This window comes from Xiphophorus hellerii, chromosome 10, assembly GCF_003331165.1.
Source record: "Xiphophorus hellerii strain 12219 chromosome 10, Xiphophorus_hellerii-4.1, whole genome shotgun sequence".
NCBI classification, from domain to species: Eukaryota; Metazoa; Chordata; class Actinopteri; order Cyprinodontiformes; family Poeciliidae; genus Xiphophorus; species Xiphophorus hellerii.
The window spans coordinates 6,580,041-6,595,037 of NC_045681.1; the positions used below are offsets into that span (position 1 = coordinate 6,580,041).

General features: G+C 36.0%; 1 protein-coding gene across 2 annotated transcripts; it reads left to right on the plus strand.

Annotated features, from left to right (window-relative positions):
- Positions 1-44: 44 nt before the first annotated feature.
- dbf4b (DBF4B-CDC7 kinase regulatory subunit) lies at positions 45-8,866 on the plus strand. Of its 2 annotated transcripts, none has more exons than XM_032573570.1 (12): positions 45-150; positions 1,875-2,034; positions 2,149-2,328; positions 3,253-3,303; positions 3,396-3,465; positions 3,756-3,820; positions 3,984-4,020; positions 4,098-4,143; positions 5,821-5,940; positions 6,026-6,161; positions 6,235-6,359; positions 7,672-8,866. In XM_032573570.1, exons 2-12 carry the CDS (start codon positions 1,885-1,887, stop codon positions 8,768-8,770), a joined length of 2,079 nt encoding a protein of 692 aa, XP_032429461.1. In that variant the 5' UTR covers positions 45-150; positions 1,875-1,884; the 3' UTR covers positions 8,771-8,866. The 2 variants fall into 2 exon arrangements, with proteins under 2 accessions (XP_032429461.1, XP_032429462.1); XM_032573571.1 differs by having other exon boundaries at positions 7,675-8,866.
- Positions 8,867-14,997: the final 6,131 nt, after the last annotated feature.

The following is a 14,997-nucleotide window of genomic DNA, read 5'->3' on the forward strand; positions in this document are numbered from 1 at the left end:
GTTGCTTTCACTATATCCACAAAGTAACAACTTCCGGATGTGACGTCACCATTGTTTTCGAAAAAGCGGCGGTTTGGGTTTTTAGCATCTCATAATGAGGTAAATGGATAGCTTTTCACCGCAAAACGTTTTCCAGGACCATAGCTAAACGTAAGTATACAGTCTTATTTAGTAATTCCCCGTGTGTATGTTTGAATGTGAAGCCGTGTTTCAAGTTGAGACGTTTTTCGTCTGTATTGAGAGCAAAGCTAAGCTAGCTAAGGTCAGCTAAAGCTCGCGAGTCAATGCGCTGCGCTGTTGTAGTTTGTAAAATAAAGTTCAGAAAATAGAGGTTGAGATGTAATTCTCGATTGATTAGAAGAAAATCCTCCCAGATTGACCATTGAGGAGAAAGCAGATCAACAGTCAGCAGTAACTAATAGTTATTCTAGATAGGAGGAAAGATTAGAACACAACAATGTAAATAGTTGTAGATGTTTCGTCCCACGGAGGGAAATTTAATTTTATTACGATCTGGACATTTATAATCTTACTCAAAAAGGTGCAGTAGAGCTTTAAAATGTGCTATTTCCGCCCCCCTTGTCATTGTAAATGTGGGTTTGTCAAATTAAATGGTTACTTGAAAATTATCATTACTCATTTTCAAAATGGTCGTTTATATAAATGTGTATTTGAAAATTGCATAATGATATCTGTCGTATTCCTTTAAATTTAAACTTTTCTTGTTAATGTTCTGTTCAGCAGGGAAACTGATAAATCAAAAGGGAAAAAAAATGTTTTCCAAGTTCAGTTATTGAGTTTGGATAAGATAACAAACTGCTTAAGCTCCAGGAACATCTACTAGATTTAGTTTTTGTGTTATTCTTAGCGTTGTGTATCATTTGTCATGGTACATTTCGTGCCGTTGTAAGTTTTATCTTTCTCACGGTAAATTCCAATTGGTAATATTTAAACCCCCAAAACTGTCCTTGTTGTCGAGTTTGATAGTTTCACCATTTTATCATTTTTTTTTCAATAAAAGCATCAATAAATGCCGGTAAATTTGAAAATAGAGTTACTGATACAAAGTACACTTCTTTATGTGACTGCATCCTTTCGGTTATTTTGACCATTTCTCATTTTCTGCAAATAAAAACTACATTTTTGCTTGGAATTTCAGACATGTTGCCAGTAGTTCATATAATAAAAGAACAATGTTCATTTTACTCAAACATATAAGAAGTAAAATCAGAGAAGCTGATAATTTCAAGTGGTTTCTTAATTTTCTCCAGAGCTGTAGTTACTTAAGAGATGTAATAAAAAGTTTTTATTGTTATCAGAATGGAACTGCAATATATCGTGATAAAACTTTAAGTCCATATTGCCCAACTCTAATTCCAAGTATGGGACTATGGATGGAAATTAGCATTTTGCTAAACATTCTACGTTTATTAATGTGCACTGTCCTGTTTAAATAAACAATAAAGTATTTATGCATTTACTCTTTGCACTTCAAATTGGACCATACATAATTGACATGGGCCTATGAAAACAGTAACTGAGAAGAAGAGTCATTCATCCAGCGGCCCGTCGTGTTTTAGAGTTAAAAAAATGTTTAAAGTTGACAGAAAATGTGAAAATATCACTTAATAATTATGTGTTATTGGAAGATTAATACCTGAACACCAATTATAAAGTCTTAAAAAATGCAAACGTTTAAAAAAAAAAACTTAAGTAAATAAGCAATACTAAGCCTGGTGGGGGCACAAGTAAAGCCCGCCAGGCTTATAATACTCCAAGGGAAACCCTGTTTGTATTTTTCTCAGGTTTCATATTACAGTTTTTAGTCAATGTTTTACATTCAATCTAAATTGTTGCGGTGAACTCCTTTGCAGCGCTTCGGCCATGCAGCCTCAGCAGTCTGCAAAGGAGCGAGGGCTTCTCGGCCGACTCTGTGCTGGAGACAAGAAACTGGAGGGGAAGACCTTCTACCTCGACAATGTGAAGAAACGCTCAACCACCTTGCTGCTGGAGGCCATTCCTCTGTTAGGAGGGGTAAGCATGTATGAAAATCCTATAGGAGCAGATGCGGGGAAAAATGCACCAGTTTATTTTATAAAACCTCCCATCCCAGCAGAGACTGATGTTTTGTTTTTTTTCCTTCTGAAGAAGGTTGAGAGCTTCCTGCATAAAGATGTCACCTTTGTTGTGACTGGAAACCAGGAGAGTCTAAAAGAGGACAAGAAAGGTGAAGAAAAAGGGACAAACGAAGGAAGCCAGCATCTTATGAAGAAGCCGGATAATTGCCTCAGCAAAGACAAACAGCCACCAGTGAATCCTCGACTGGGGGTAAAATATTCCTCTAACCTCCAAACAAACTCTAGCATGAAATCCAGTTTGCAAATGTATTCATAACTTTTAAAAATTGTGCTAAACCACTAATGTTTAATGTACTCTGGGTGTTATGGGATAGAACAACACGAAGTAGCACATAATTATGATGTAGAAAGAGAGAAAAAATTACAAATACAAATCTACACTTGTGTTATATCTTTACTTTTATATTATAAGCATGTTATATATTCATTTATTTATTTGTCTGTCATTTTTAATTGATCCATGCGCAAGTCAAAAAATAAAAACCACACACACACACAATGCTGAAAAAACAAAACAAGTACAGAAATAAAAAAAAAAACTTCTATCTTAAATTTCTATCAATAGCAAGAACATAAAGCGTAGACTAAAAAAATAGTTGTTGGATCTTATCTTCACTTTTTTAAATACATAAAGCATCATCAAAATCAAAGCAGCAGAATCTATTTTCTAAAGTCTGTAGACAAATTCATAAAAGAAAACATAATCAAACATTATTTTATTTGTTTAGCAAGTGGTTTTTATAATTGTTTTTTATTTAAATAGTGAAAAACCTCATAACAATTATTCCACACCTGAAACCCTCTGATTGTTTGTAATATTCATTCTTACCTTTAGTTTTTTTTAAATAAATCCCTCTCTCTTAAATCTAAATAATTTTTTCCATTTTTAGAGCTTTGATTAAAAATGCATTCTTCACTTTTCAGAGTTTTTTTTTTTTTTTTAAAGAAAACCATGTTTTCTTTTTTCCCCATTTTACATTTATGTCCCCGTTTGTGTTGATTTATCGCATAAAATCGCTACAAAACAAACTGCAGCTTGTGATTGTAGCATTAAAATAAACAGTAAACATGTTGCGTACTTTACTGCACTTGTGAGCTGATTTTGTCTCCTTAGGCTTGTGGCAGCCGAGGGAAGGCTCTTCTTGAAAAAGCTATGTGCAACAACGTAAGTAAACAAAACTCAAATAAATTTTTAAAAACCGTTGTTTGTGTAAAGTGTTGAATTTTGAGCTTATTTCTGCTCGGTGTTTTCTGCAGGAGCGGCAGCAGAGGAGCAGCGTGTTGTCCAATGCGCGGTCATGGGGGGTCAAGATATTGTATGTGGACGGTATCCTTTTAGTGGCGGAAACATGCAGTACTCGGCGCTTACAGCAGGTGGCGCCACAATCTGTTGCATCACACAGCTAAAGCAGTCCGTTATGTCAGTAAATGTCTTACATTCTTGAATTTATCCTCCATGTAAACCTAAAAAATGCATAAATTGGATTTCTTGAATGTGAAATATTATTGTTTTCCAGTTGTTCTGTGGATTTTCACCTTTAAAGGAAATAGTTGATCACAAAAATGTGTCTGTGTTGCTAAAATTTGGTAGTTTTTTGTCCCTTAATTTGATGCCAGATGTCCTTTTATATCTGAAGCATTTGAGTCGAGAGAGCTTCAGCGCTAAACCCAAAAGGCCTGAAGTAAGAATCAGATTTATAAAAAATTATAATAGAACTTTTAGATTTCATACAGGTACACTGAAAACAATTGCTCATGTATTTTTAATAGGCTGTTATAGCAGAAACCTGTCTAAATGTGTTTTAAAGTTTGAATACTGATACATTTTTGTTCATATTTATGTAGAAGACATCCACCAAACAAAGTGTGCCTACTGTCAAAGGTTAGTATCTGTTTTCCAGTTTCATATGTCTACTCCATACTAGTTAATGTAATATTTTCTGATTGTTCTTACCACAGCTACTGCTTTACGAACTCCGTATCTTAAAATTGAAGACTCAAACCGGTGAGTTTCTCCTTTCGTTTAGTCCATCTATAAATATATATTCAAATACACTAGAATAGAATTAAAAAGTGTATTTTTCTCAAAGGAAAAAAATTGGGAAGTCAAGTGAAATTATCTGGAAACAAAAGTAATATGTTTTTCACTGACATGGTGCATTTCACTCTAATTATCGTTCCTAATTTAATAGAAATAAAATTTACCTTTTTCTAAAAGGAAAAAATAAATAAATAGGATTTTGTAAATATTTTACCGACACCCCATTTGTATTTTTTCATTTTGAAAAACAAAAAAGATTAAAGTGAAATTATGTTGAGACATAAGTAAATTGTGTTGAAATTAAAGTAGTTAAAAATTATATTTTTCCCAAGAATAAAAATTTTTCACCAACCTCCTTTTATTATTTTCAATTAAAGACAAAAAAATTTCCTCAAAAATATTTTTTAGGAAGTCAAGTTAAATTATGTTGAAGCAAAAGCAACTAAAAAGTGTATTTTTCTAAAAATAAATAAATACATTTGGAAATATTTTACCAATATCTTTTGTATATCTCAATTTAAAAAAAAAAAGATCCTAAAAACATTTTTGAGGAAAATGTAGTGAAATTATGCGGAAACCAAAGTAAAACTGGGTTTTTCTCTGCTCTTGCGTCCTTCAGTCAGGCTGCTTTTCACTCCAACTGACTTTCCTAATTGAACTCGTTAAAAGGTCTCATCATGTAACGTGACAAATGGACCCCCGGAGGATCCGCTCCCCGGGAGGTCGCCGCTGAGGCATGTTCGATTTCTTTTGATGAGGCTCTGCAGGCTCTGCTGTGCGTTCCTGCAGGGCACAGGTGTCAAACTCCAGTCCTCAAGGGCCGCTGTCCTGCAGTTTTTAGATGTGCCACAGGTACAAAACGCTGGAATTAAATGTCTTAATTACCTCCTCCTTGTGTAGATCAGTTCTCCAGAGCCTTGCTAATGACATAATTATTCTATTCAGGTGTGGTGCAGCAGAGGCACATCTAAAAGTTGCAGGACACCGGCCCTTGAGGACTGGAGTTTGACATCCCTGCTGCAGGGGATCTCCATGTGTGAACACATCCTTTCATTTGGTCTCTCGTTAAGTAATTGAAGTGCTCTGGTTAATGTCTGGAAAGCGATCCTATTAGATCTGGAAGCCCAGCTGGGGCCAGATGAGCCATCACATACAAACCACTTTTTTTTCTTTTGTTCCTCTAATGAATAGAAATATTTTGTTATGGAATAATTAGAATTATTTCATAACAAATTCCATAGGAATGCACCGATCCACATTTTCCTCTATCTGAGGTTTAGTGCTGACCTGACTTAAAATTTTCCTTTTTTTTTAACACAGGTATAAATGTACTGAATTACAAACATAAACCATGTACAAACAACACAACTTTAATTAGTTCTGTCTGTGCAATTAGGAGTATAGCATTAAAATAAATTATAAAGAAACTAAAACTGACAAAAACAATAGGTTATCTAGAGATAAAATGCAACAAACTTTCTTCCAAATAGTTCAGAAAGTGCAAATAGGACTTCCAAATTTTATTTTAAATAAATAATAAAGCATGATGTCGCTCAGGACGAATAGATCAATCTTTAATAAATACAAGTCCAAGCATGTATTTAAAGTTGTATTTTGTGTTTTCTTTTGCAACAAAACCAGGAAGTACAAGCCTCTGCACATGCAGTCTGTGGCTTTTCCTTCTCTGTACTTCTTGGGTCGATTCAGTCCCTTCGAATCTCCTCCTCCTCCTCTATTTGGGCAAGGAAACGATAAAAAGAGGTTTGTTCATCTGCCCCTCAGACTTAAATAGCTAAACAAGTCCCGTTAGTTTTTGATGTTTACCTTAGTTTTTATTTGTAATTAGGGAAAATAAAGTTGAAAACAACTCAAAGGAAAAATCTCCGACCCAGCTGAGCTGCAACCCGTCTCCTTGGCGGCCGCGCAGAAAAGACGCTTCCTACTGCGAATGTTGTCATGAAACGTTTGCGAATCTGGAGGAGGTGGGAGTCTTTCTTTTTTGTTTGTTTCTATTTTTATATTTTTTACAGCTTTCATCGTTTTTTGCTGTTGTAGCATTTACAGTCGGATGCGCACCGTTCGTTTGTGCTTGACCCTTCGAACTACAAATCCGTGGATCAGATTGTGGCTGAGATGCTTCCAGGATTCGACCCAAACCCACCTCAGCAACCAGAACAAAGGTATAACCTCATAGTTTGTAGAGTTTACCAATATTTACAGCTCTGTGTAAAAATACCTACTTGATTTTAAACCTTTTTACTGTGTTTATTGGGTATTTTCATGTGATGGACCAATATATATATTGGTGCATAATTGTGGAAAAAAAAGTGGAAGGAAAATGCAGCATTTTTACCGAATAATAATAGAGAAAATGTTACATAGATTTGTTTTCCTCTGTAGTCCTTAAATAAAATAGAATAGAATCTACTTATTTTTCTCTATATCTCTGTAAAGGAATATAAAAGAAACATTTCTCGCAGGAAGCCTGTTGCAATAATCAATTAATCACATCATGAATAAAATCAATAATTTCCATTCTGATTATTAATATTCTTTTGAAAGGAAATTTTGTTTACAAAAACTTCATAATGCATTTTATTTACGTTTTTTTTTGTTTCATTTTTATTTATTGTTTTTGGTTGTTGTTTTATTTTTGATGTTTAAGATGAGAGCTTGTTTTAATTCATCATGCAATTAATTGATTAATTGATTATTGTGACAGACTTGGCTATTGGTGCTTTTCGTTTCACTTCATAATCCTCCAGTACTTTGTGTTGCCCTGATAAATAAAACCACAGAAATCTAGATTGACATTTGCAGTTGTAAAGGACCAAATGTTCAACAGGTACGAATAGTTTTGTGCGACAAAGTATTGGGGCCATACCGAGAAAAAAACAGAAAAGTAAATTATGAGAATGAAGTTGAAATAATATGAGAATGAATTTGTAAATTTACTTTATTTTCGTCCAACTTTATTCTCATAATATAACGACTTCATTTCCGAACGACTTTTTACTCGCAATCCGAATTTATTATTGTAATATCATGACTTTATTCTAATAATACTATGAGTTTCAGTGTTTCCCCCAGTGTATTATAAGTCTGGCGGGCCACCAGACTTTAATTGTGCTCCCACCAGGCTCAGCATTGCTTATTTATTAAGTCTGTTTAAAATGTTTTCATTTTTTAAAGATTTTATAGTTGGTGTCCAGGTATTACTCTTCCAATCTTTCAATAGTACATAATTACCAAGAGATATTTTAAAATTTCCTGTCAACTTTAAACATTTTTTAACTCAAAAACACGACGGGTCGCCTTAGCGCCCAAACACCGGGCTTATCAAGTTTTCTGGGGGAGACCTTGTCTTTATTCTCATAGTTTTATTTCTTTAGTGTGGCCCTAATACGGTCTTACAAGACACAGTAGACATTTTTAGACCACAGTTCTTCAGTTTTCCTCAAATATTCTCTTTTTTTATTTTTTCTCCTTCAGTAGAGCGCTGACTCCACTGCCTGTTGATGAACTAGAACTTTGTACTGATGCTGAAGTGGAGGACGCTGTTCAGGACCTCAAAAGAGACAATTCTAACCAAGCAGATTTAAAATTTACAAGCCGAAACGTTTCTTCTGACCCGACTGACAACCACTCCGCTCACGTTCAGTCTGAGGCGTCCAGCCCAACGATGCCTGTCCTCACCATTGAACCTCTGGACCAACAGCTGGATACTTCCTGTCCGGACGCTCCATGTCTCCTCCCAGATCCGTACTCCCTGCCGCCGGTTCTCAGCCCACAGGTTCCCCTCTCCCACAGCATCATGGATCCACACAGCCCATACCCAGAACCCCCCGTTCTCAGTCCTCAGCAGTTTAACTCAGAGGAAACCCATGGATTACAGACTTATGGGTCAGCACTTCCACTGCCTTCGTTACTACCTGTGTTTTCAGATGGTTTGGAGGAAGAAAAGGGTCTAAAGATTCCCACTCGGCCTTTGAGTAGACAGAGTTCATTCCCTCGATTGTCTGCCGCGGTACCAAACCCCAGGAAGCGCTGCAGGTCGGCGAGCCCTGAACACAGGAGCAGCAAGAGGAGGAAGAACGGATGCTTCCTGTTGAAACCACAAACTGACAACATGGCGAACGCTGTGGATCGCTTATCATTTGATCCAGTACAGCGATGTTTCCCTGAGACGCTCAGCTCGTTTTCCGTCTCTGCCGCTCAGAATTTCACTCCAACTCTGTTTCAAATGGATTCAGCAACTCCAGTTGTGATCTCAAATCGAGACTCTGAGTGTTCGCATCCACACTCGACCTCTGAGTGCATCGAGCCGGCGCTCATCCCAGACCTGGCAATGTGCGCCGTGGAGTCGTCAGACTCCGACTGGGACTGCGGCCTTCTGTCGGCGCCGGCACCGCCGGCGAGCGGCGGGCTCGACAAGGAGCTGCTCCACCGGCCGTGTCCCTGGATGCACGACAGCAGCTACGAGTCGCATCTGCACACAGTCCTGCAGCCGCCGGCGCCGCTGTGCGGCGAGGACGTCGACCCGGCGACGTTTTCCAGAACTGTGGTGCAGATTGTTGAGGTTCAGCACTGAGTTTTTGGGTTTTAAAGTTTTGTTTTTAGTAACTGGATGGATTTGATGACATGTCAAATGTTTTTACACTGAATAAATATTTAAGATTTAATGTTTCATGAGTTTATAAAGTTTCTGTTTTAAAGGTGCGACGTAACATTTCTTATTAATGCCTCTTTGGAAGTACTGAATTTTATGATTTTAAACTTTTTTTCTTTCTTTCTTCTTTTTAGAGCTTGGCGATAAACCAATTTTATAAATTAAACAAATTTTTGGTTTTGAAAATTTTATTTTTGAAAAATATTCAGTAATTTCTTTTTTACAACAGAGTATTAGGGTCACTAAGAAAGTAAAAATAATAAAATTACAAGAATAAAATTGAAGTAGAAATAATACAAGGAAAGCCGTAGTATTATAAAAATAGTCATAAAATTTATGAATTCATTTAGTAATTATTACAACCTTATTCTCATAATATTGAGTTTAATCTGGAAATATTATGTCTATTATATTTCAACTGTATTCTCAAATATTATGACTTTATTCTTTAAGTTTTGACTTTATCGCTACAACTTTATTTTTGTAATATTACCAATTAATTCTCGTAGTATTACAATTTGATTCTTGTATTATTTTGACTTTATTTTTGTGGGACTTTACTCTCCAATTTTACTTTATTCTCGAAATGTAACTACTGTGCATTTACTACTTTATTCTTGTATTATTTAAACTTTATTATAATATTGGAGCTTTAGTCTCGTGATATTATGAATTTTTCTCAAAATTTGGACCTTCTCGTAACTTTATTTTATTTTAAATCTTAATATGGCCCTAATACTCCATCACACTTTTAAAAATTTATTTATGTATTTTTAATTTATTTTATTTTTTAAAATAAATAAATTAAGATTGTAAATCGGCTCTCTGACGATAAAAAGTCAGATTTTATTGTTAATATCGCCCAGGCCTTTCTTCCTGGTTCTCTCTGCAGTTTGGACCCTGATGTGAGGTTCGGTTTGTTTTGTTTTGCTGACTGCGGTTGTTCAGTATTTCTGTCCGGGAACGCGCAGCGGTTTGGAGAAGTTAATGAGGCCGCTTTCTGAAAGGGCAGGCAGGCATTACTCAATTACTGTAAGTGCTGCGCCTGGATCCGATCCCACATGAGACGTGGACGGTCCAACAGGCGAGGCGTTCACACGGCTGACGACACAAACTGTCAGATTAATGTCATCTGAAGGTGGGCCAGAGGATATTTCACAGTACTCTGCTGGATTTTTTTATTTTTTTAGTTTAGTTGTTCTCCAGATTAAATCTAATTTAAAAATTGTACAGTGTCCTTTTTTAAAATAAATGTTTTTAGCCACAAAGGCGTTTATTTGCCCTTCAACTAAGCAAATGCTGACGTTTGTTGGAGCGAAATAGGAGTTGAAAGGAAAGGCAGCTGCAGGTCGATGCGTCCTGTTGGCTCATCTGACCAACTTCCTGCTGGAATCAACAATATTTGGTATTTAATCGCCATTTTCTGAGTCCAAAGTCTATAACTTTCCAGATCTGAAGTGATGGGAATGTATTGTGAAAAAATTATGATATGAATTTTGATTTATTGTCGTCTCAATAAATTTAAATTAATGTTAAATCAAAAAACAAAGTATTATCAAAAAATTTATTTTTACTATTTTCGCCACTACCAAATATAAGTATATTCGAGTTAGGTACATTTACAAGAGTAATCTTTTTGGGAAAAACTTTTTGTAGTACTTTTACTGCTCTGTACTTTTTAATTTTACTTGAGGAAATGCTTGAAGAAATTCCACTGTATTTTCTAGAACCAACATGTACAGTATATCAGCAGCATAAGCAAAGTGTAAAATTTTGATGCAAAAGTCGAAAATGTACGAGTAAAACCTAAGGAATTTTGAGTCTAATCTCAAAATTTTTATTTTTTCCCCAGCAAATTTTCAACTGATCAATTTCTTACTTCAATTTTCAAGTTTTTTTCTAGAAAATTTCTGAGATTAGTCTCAAAATTCCAAAAAAAAATTCCAAGTTAAATTTAAATGTTCAAAACTCAGAAATTTTCTTGTTTTTTGGCCTTAATATGTGATGTAAAATGTAAAGTTTTATTGCAAAAGTCGAAAATATACAAGTGATCACTAATACTGTCTCAAAGAAACTTGGGAATTTTTTCATTTTTATTCTAGCAAATTTTAAACTTATGAAACTCAGGAGTTTCCTTGTTTTTCTTTGAAAATTCTGAGATTAATCTCAAAATTCCTGAGGGTTTTTTTTCAAGCTAAATTTCTACTTTTAGCTTGAAAGAAATTTCTTGTTTTTTCTAGAAAATTTCTGCGATTGATTTTAAAATTATAATTTTTTTCCCAGCAAATTTTCAAGCGATTAAACTCCGACATGTCTTTGCTTTTTCTAGAAATCTTCTGATATTACTTTAAAATGTTGATATTTTCCCAGCAAATTTTCAACAGATCAAACTCAGAAATTTCCCAAGTTTTTTCTAGAAAATTTCCTAAATTAATCTCAAAATTTTAGATTTTTTATTCTAACAAATTTTCAAGTTATCATACTCAGAAATTACCTCTTTTTTAATATAATTTCTGTAATTAATCTCAAAATTTCTTAGATTTTTGTCGGACATTTACTCTTCCTTTTTCTCTCTTGATATTCAGATTGGCATGTCCTCTCTTCCTCTGGTTGCTATGGTAATTTGGTGCTTTTGTTTTGGTGAATCAGTTCATCCGGGATGTTCTGGTCAAGCCCACCTTTTTGTCAATCATGTTTAGGTGATTGTAGCTTCAGACCCATCAGGGCTCATCTCTCCACGCAGGGAGGGGGGAGAGCACTTAAAGCCCCACGTGCTTCGTCTCTCCAAGCTCCTCGCGCGGACTCCTGCTCTCTCGAAGCAGCCGACACGCGCGCGTAAAGCCAGACAGGTGCGTTTTTAGGAAACCCCATCCGCGCGGACAGTGAAGCTGACACCCCACCCACGTCAAAAAAGTCAGCAAATAGTCTGAGTGGTTAGTGCTCCGTTAGTGCAGGTTTGTGCCGTGAAAATTTGCGTTTGTGCAGCTTTGGTTTCTGAAATATTAAAAATTAATTTTTAGGTCATCCAGAGTTCACCATCCCCCCATGTTGCTCCAAAACAAACCAAACTGGGCTACTTCGTTAGTGCTCCGTTAGTGCAGGTTTGTGCAGTTAAAGTTTTCGTTTGTGCAGCTTTCGTTTTCGAGATATTAAAAGTTATAAATTTGGCCGATGACGTCACCATCCCCCCATGTTGCACCAAAACAAAACAAACTGGGCTACTGCTCATTATGAGATATTACATAATTTTCTTTCATACACCGACTGACTTCACCTAAATTGATGACTGTGGCCTGCTCTGGACATAACCACAAAGCAAGCAGTTATTAATTTAGTATGTTATTGTGTAAGTTAAATTCTGCAGATTTTCAGCTGTTGTACAATGTGTACCTTCTTTTGTTTTGAACTTCAATAAAGATTTAGAACAAGAAGAAATTTGTCTCATTTCAAGAAATGTTTTTAGATAGTAATGTTTTCTCACCGATATAACTTTCTCCACAATAACTGAATCCTGTCAATACATAATTTCAAATCTTTTCTTTTTTCCGCTTTGAGTTACGATGACAGCTAGAAAAGACAAAGTGTTATTTCAGACGAAAATAAAACCATACTATGAACATTGCTTTCTTCCTAATATAATGGGCTTTTAAGTTTTCATGGATTTCCAAGGGATCCTGAAGTAAGAAGACGGTGGCTTGTAAATATTTGTCGCTACCAGTTAAAGCTAACGCCGCACAGCAAAGTTTACAGCCTTCACTTCACTCCGGATCAACTTCTTCAGCCTAATGAAGAAGGTAAAGGAGCCTCCTGAGTTTCTGTCAAAAACAAATAATCCTACAGTATTTATTGTTTTCAAAGGCGTGTGGTCTAATGTTTATAAAGGTTTCATTAATTTCTTGATTAAAAATGAAAAGAATTACCTCATGTTCTATATGATTGTTTAAACAGGAAACTCCATCTGAAATAGATTTTTATTCACCGGACGAATAGAATAGCTATATTCTTTTAGAGGAAGCAATGGGTGATGGGAAATCCCCATGGAGATTGAATAAAAATCCTGTGGTCTTCCACACATGAAGAGGCCCTGGCATGGTGTTAAACTTTTATATGAAACCCTACCTTGTTGTATTTGTACAAGTTCAATCACGTAAGAAATTGGTTGCTTGTTTGGAACTGTGGTTTTTGCCTATGCTTTCAAAAACATTGACCCTGGATTCAAGTCCAACGGTATTTGTACAAGTTCGAATGCAGTAGTTGTCAGTTGCTTGGTTGGCACAATGGATAGTGTCTGTGTTTTGGACACATGCATCCTGGGTTCGAGTCCAGCTTATTACCTGGTATCAGAATTTTGTTAAGCCAAACCTATGTAGTGGTATTTGTAGAAGTTTCACTGCATTTGCTGTCAGTTGCTTGGTTGGCACAATGGATAGTGTCTGTTCTTTGGACACATGCATCCTGGGTTCGAGTCCAGCTTGTGACCTGTTATCATAATTTTGTAAGCAAAATCCGCTTAGTGGTACTTGTACAAGTTCGAATCGATCAGTTTTCAGTTGCTTGGTTGGCACAATGGATAGTGTCTGTGCTTTGGACACATGAATCCTGTGGTTGAGTGAGTGACCCTGGGTCTCTCCCTCTACTTTGGTTGAGTGAGGGGACCCTGGGTTTCTCCCTCTACTTAGGAGTTAAAAAAAGTACATACTAAAATCCAGAGTGAAAATAAAATTACTTAAAAACCTCAAAGAACATAAATAATCTGTGTGGGAGCTTTATGATGACCTGGCAAATGTCGTGAAGACAGTGTCTGAAAAGAAAAAATACTGCCATATGCAGTGCTATACACAGCAGATCTGTGAGGGAAAAAAATTGGGGGAGAAAGTTTGAAGACCAGACCAAAGGCAAATAGCTTCATGCCATGTTTCTGAAAGGAGTTCACATGTTCACATGAAAGGAGTTGTCTATTCAAGACAGGAGAAATTAATTTCCAATTATCAAGACACTGTTTGTTTTTGTTGTTGTTGTTATTTTTTGAATTGTTAAAGTTCATTGTTCAAATCAACACAGTTTCTTATTTTACTGTCAAATTATATTGGATTTTCAAAACAGTCACTTTCATGGTTCATTAGTTCTCAAGTAGGATAGAAACCCTTTGCCTCACAATACAGATATTTGGGTGTGTCAATAGCAAACCATAAGCAAACCATAAGGTATTCAAGTTTATACATCACCAAAAAAATAAATGACCAGAAATATTGTCTTACTATAACTGTATTGATTATGCCATGAATTCTTGCAAATAGTCCCCTTTCTACAAAAATACAGCAACCTCAAATACATAAAAACGACACTGAAACCAAGACTTACCTGACAGGAATGTGCTGGAAGAGAACAGGAAGTAAAACAGGAAGTACAGCCTGCAGCAGGTGAAATTAATTGTCCCCTAATTGGGTGAATGTCATCGCGTGAATGTTAAACTCTGAAAGCACCAAATAAAGTAAAATCAGATTTAGTTGGTATATTTAGAAAAAAGTAAAAATAATAATAATATCGTTATCTGAAATTATCATTTGTATAATATAATCTTTGGGTAACATTGTGGCCCAGGGGTTGGGTGTGAAAGGCGGACAATTGAACACAACAAACAAAGAAGGCGGTAGGAGCTGATTTGGTGGATCACATAAGCTGTGCATTGACTGTAGTAGCATGGCTTCTACATCAGGAGGAAATAGTGGAAAGGAAATGAAGTGGATGATATCGAGGTCAGCAAAAATGAAAAGAGCAATCAGAAAGAGGCATGAAAGGGCAAGAAGTTGGTCGGATGAAAGTGAGCCAGGAGCGGAAGGCAGTAAAAGGACAAAAATAAATCAAAGAGTGAGTTCACGGGAACAAGATAACAGTAAATCAGAAGTGGAATACAAAGTTGTGGTAGAATTTCAGCAAGAAAGGGGTTATATTCATCCGATAAAGATAACCAAAGCAATAGAGGAAGAGATAGGGAAAATTAAAACGGCCAGAATCATGAACAACAGAAAAGTGATAATTCAAGCTATCAGTGAGGCACAACAACAGAAGACTAGAAAATTCCTGAAGAAATTTAACCGGGGCCTGCCAAAGTGTGCCCGTCGGTTTGGACCCAGCGTTCTGATGCTAGA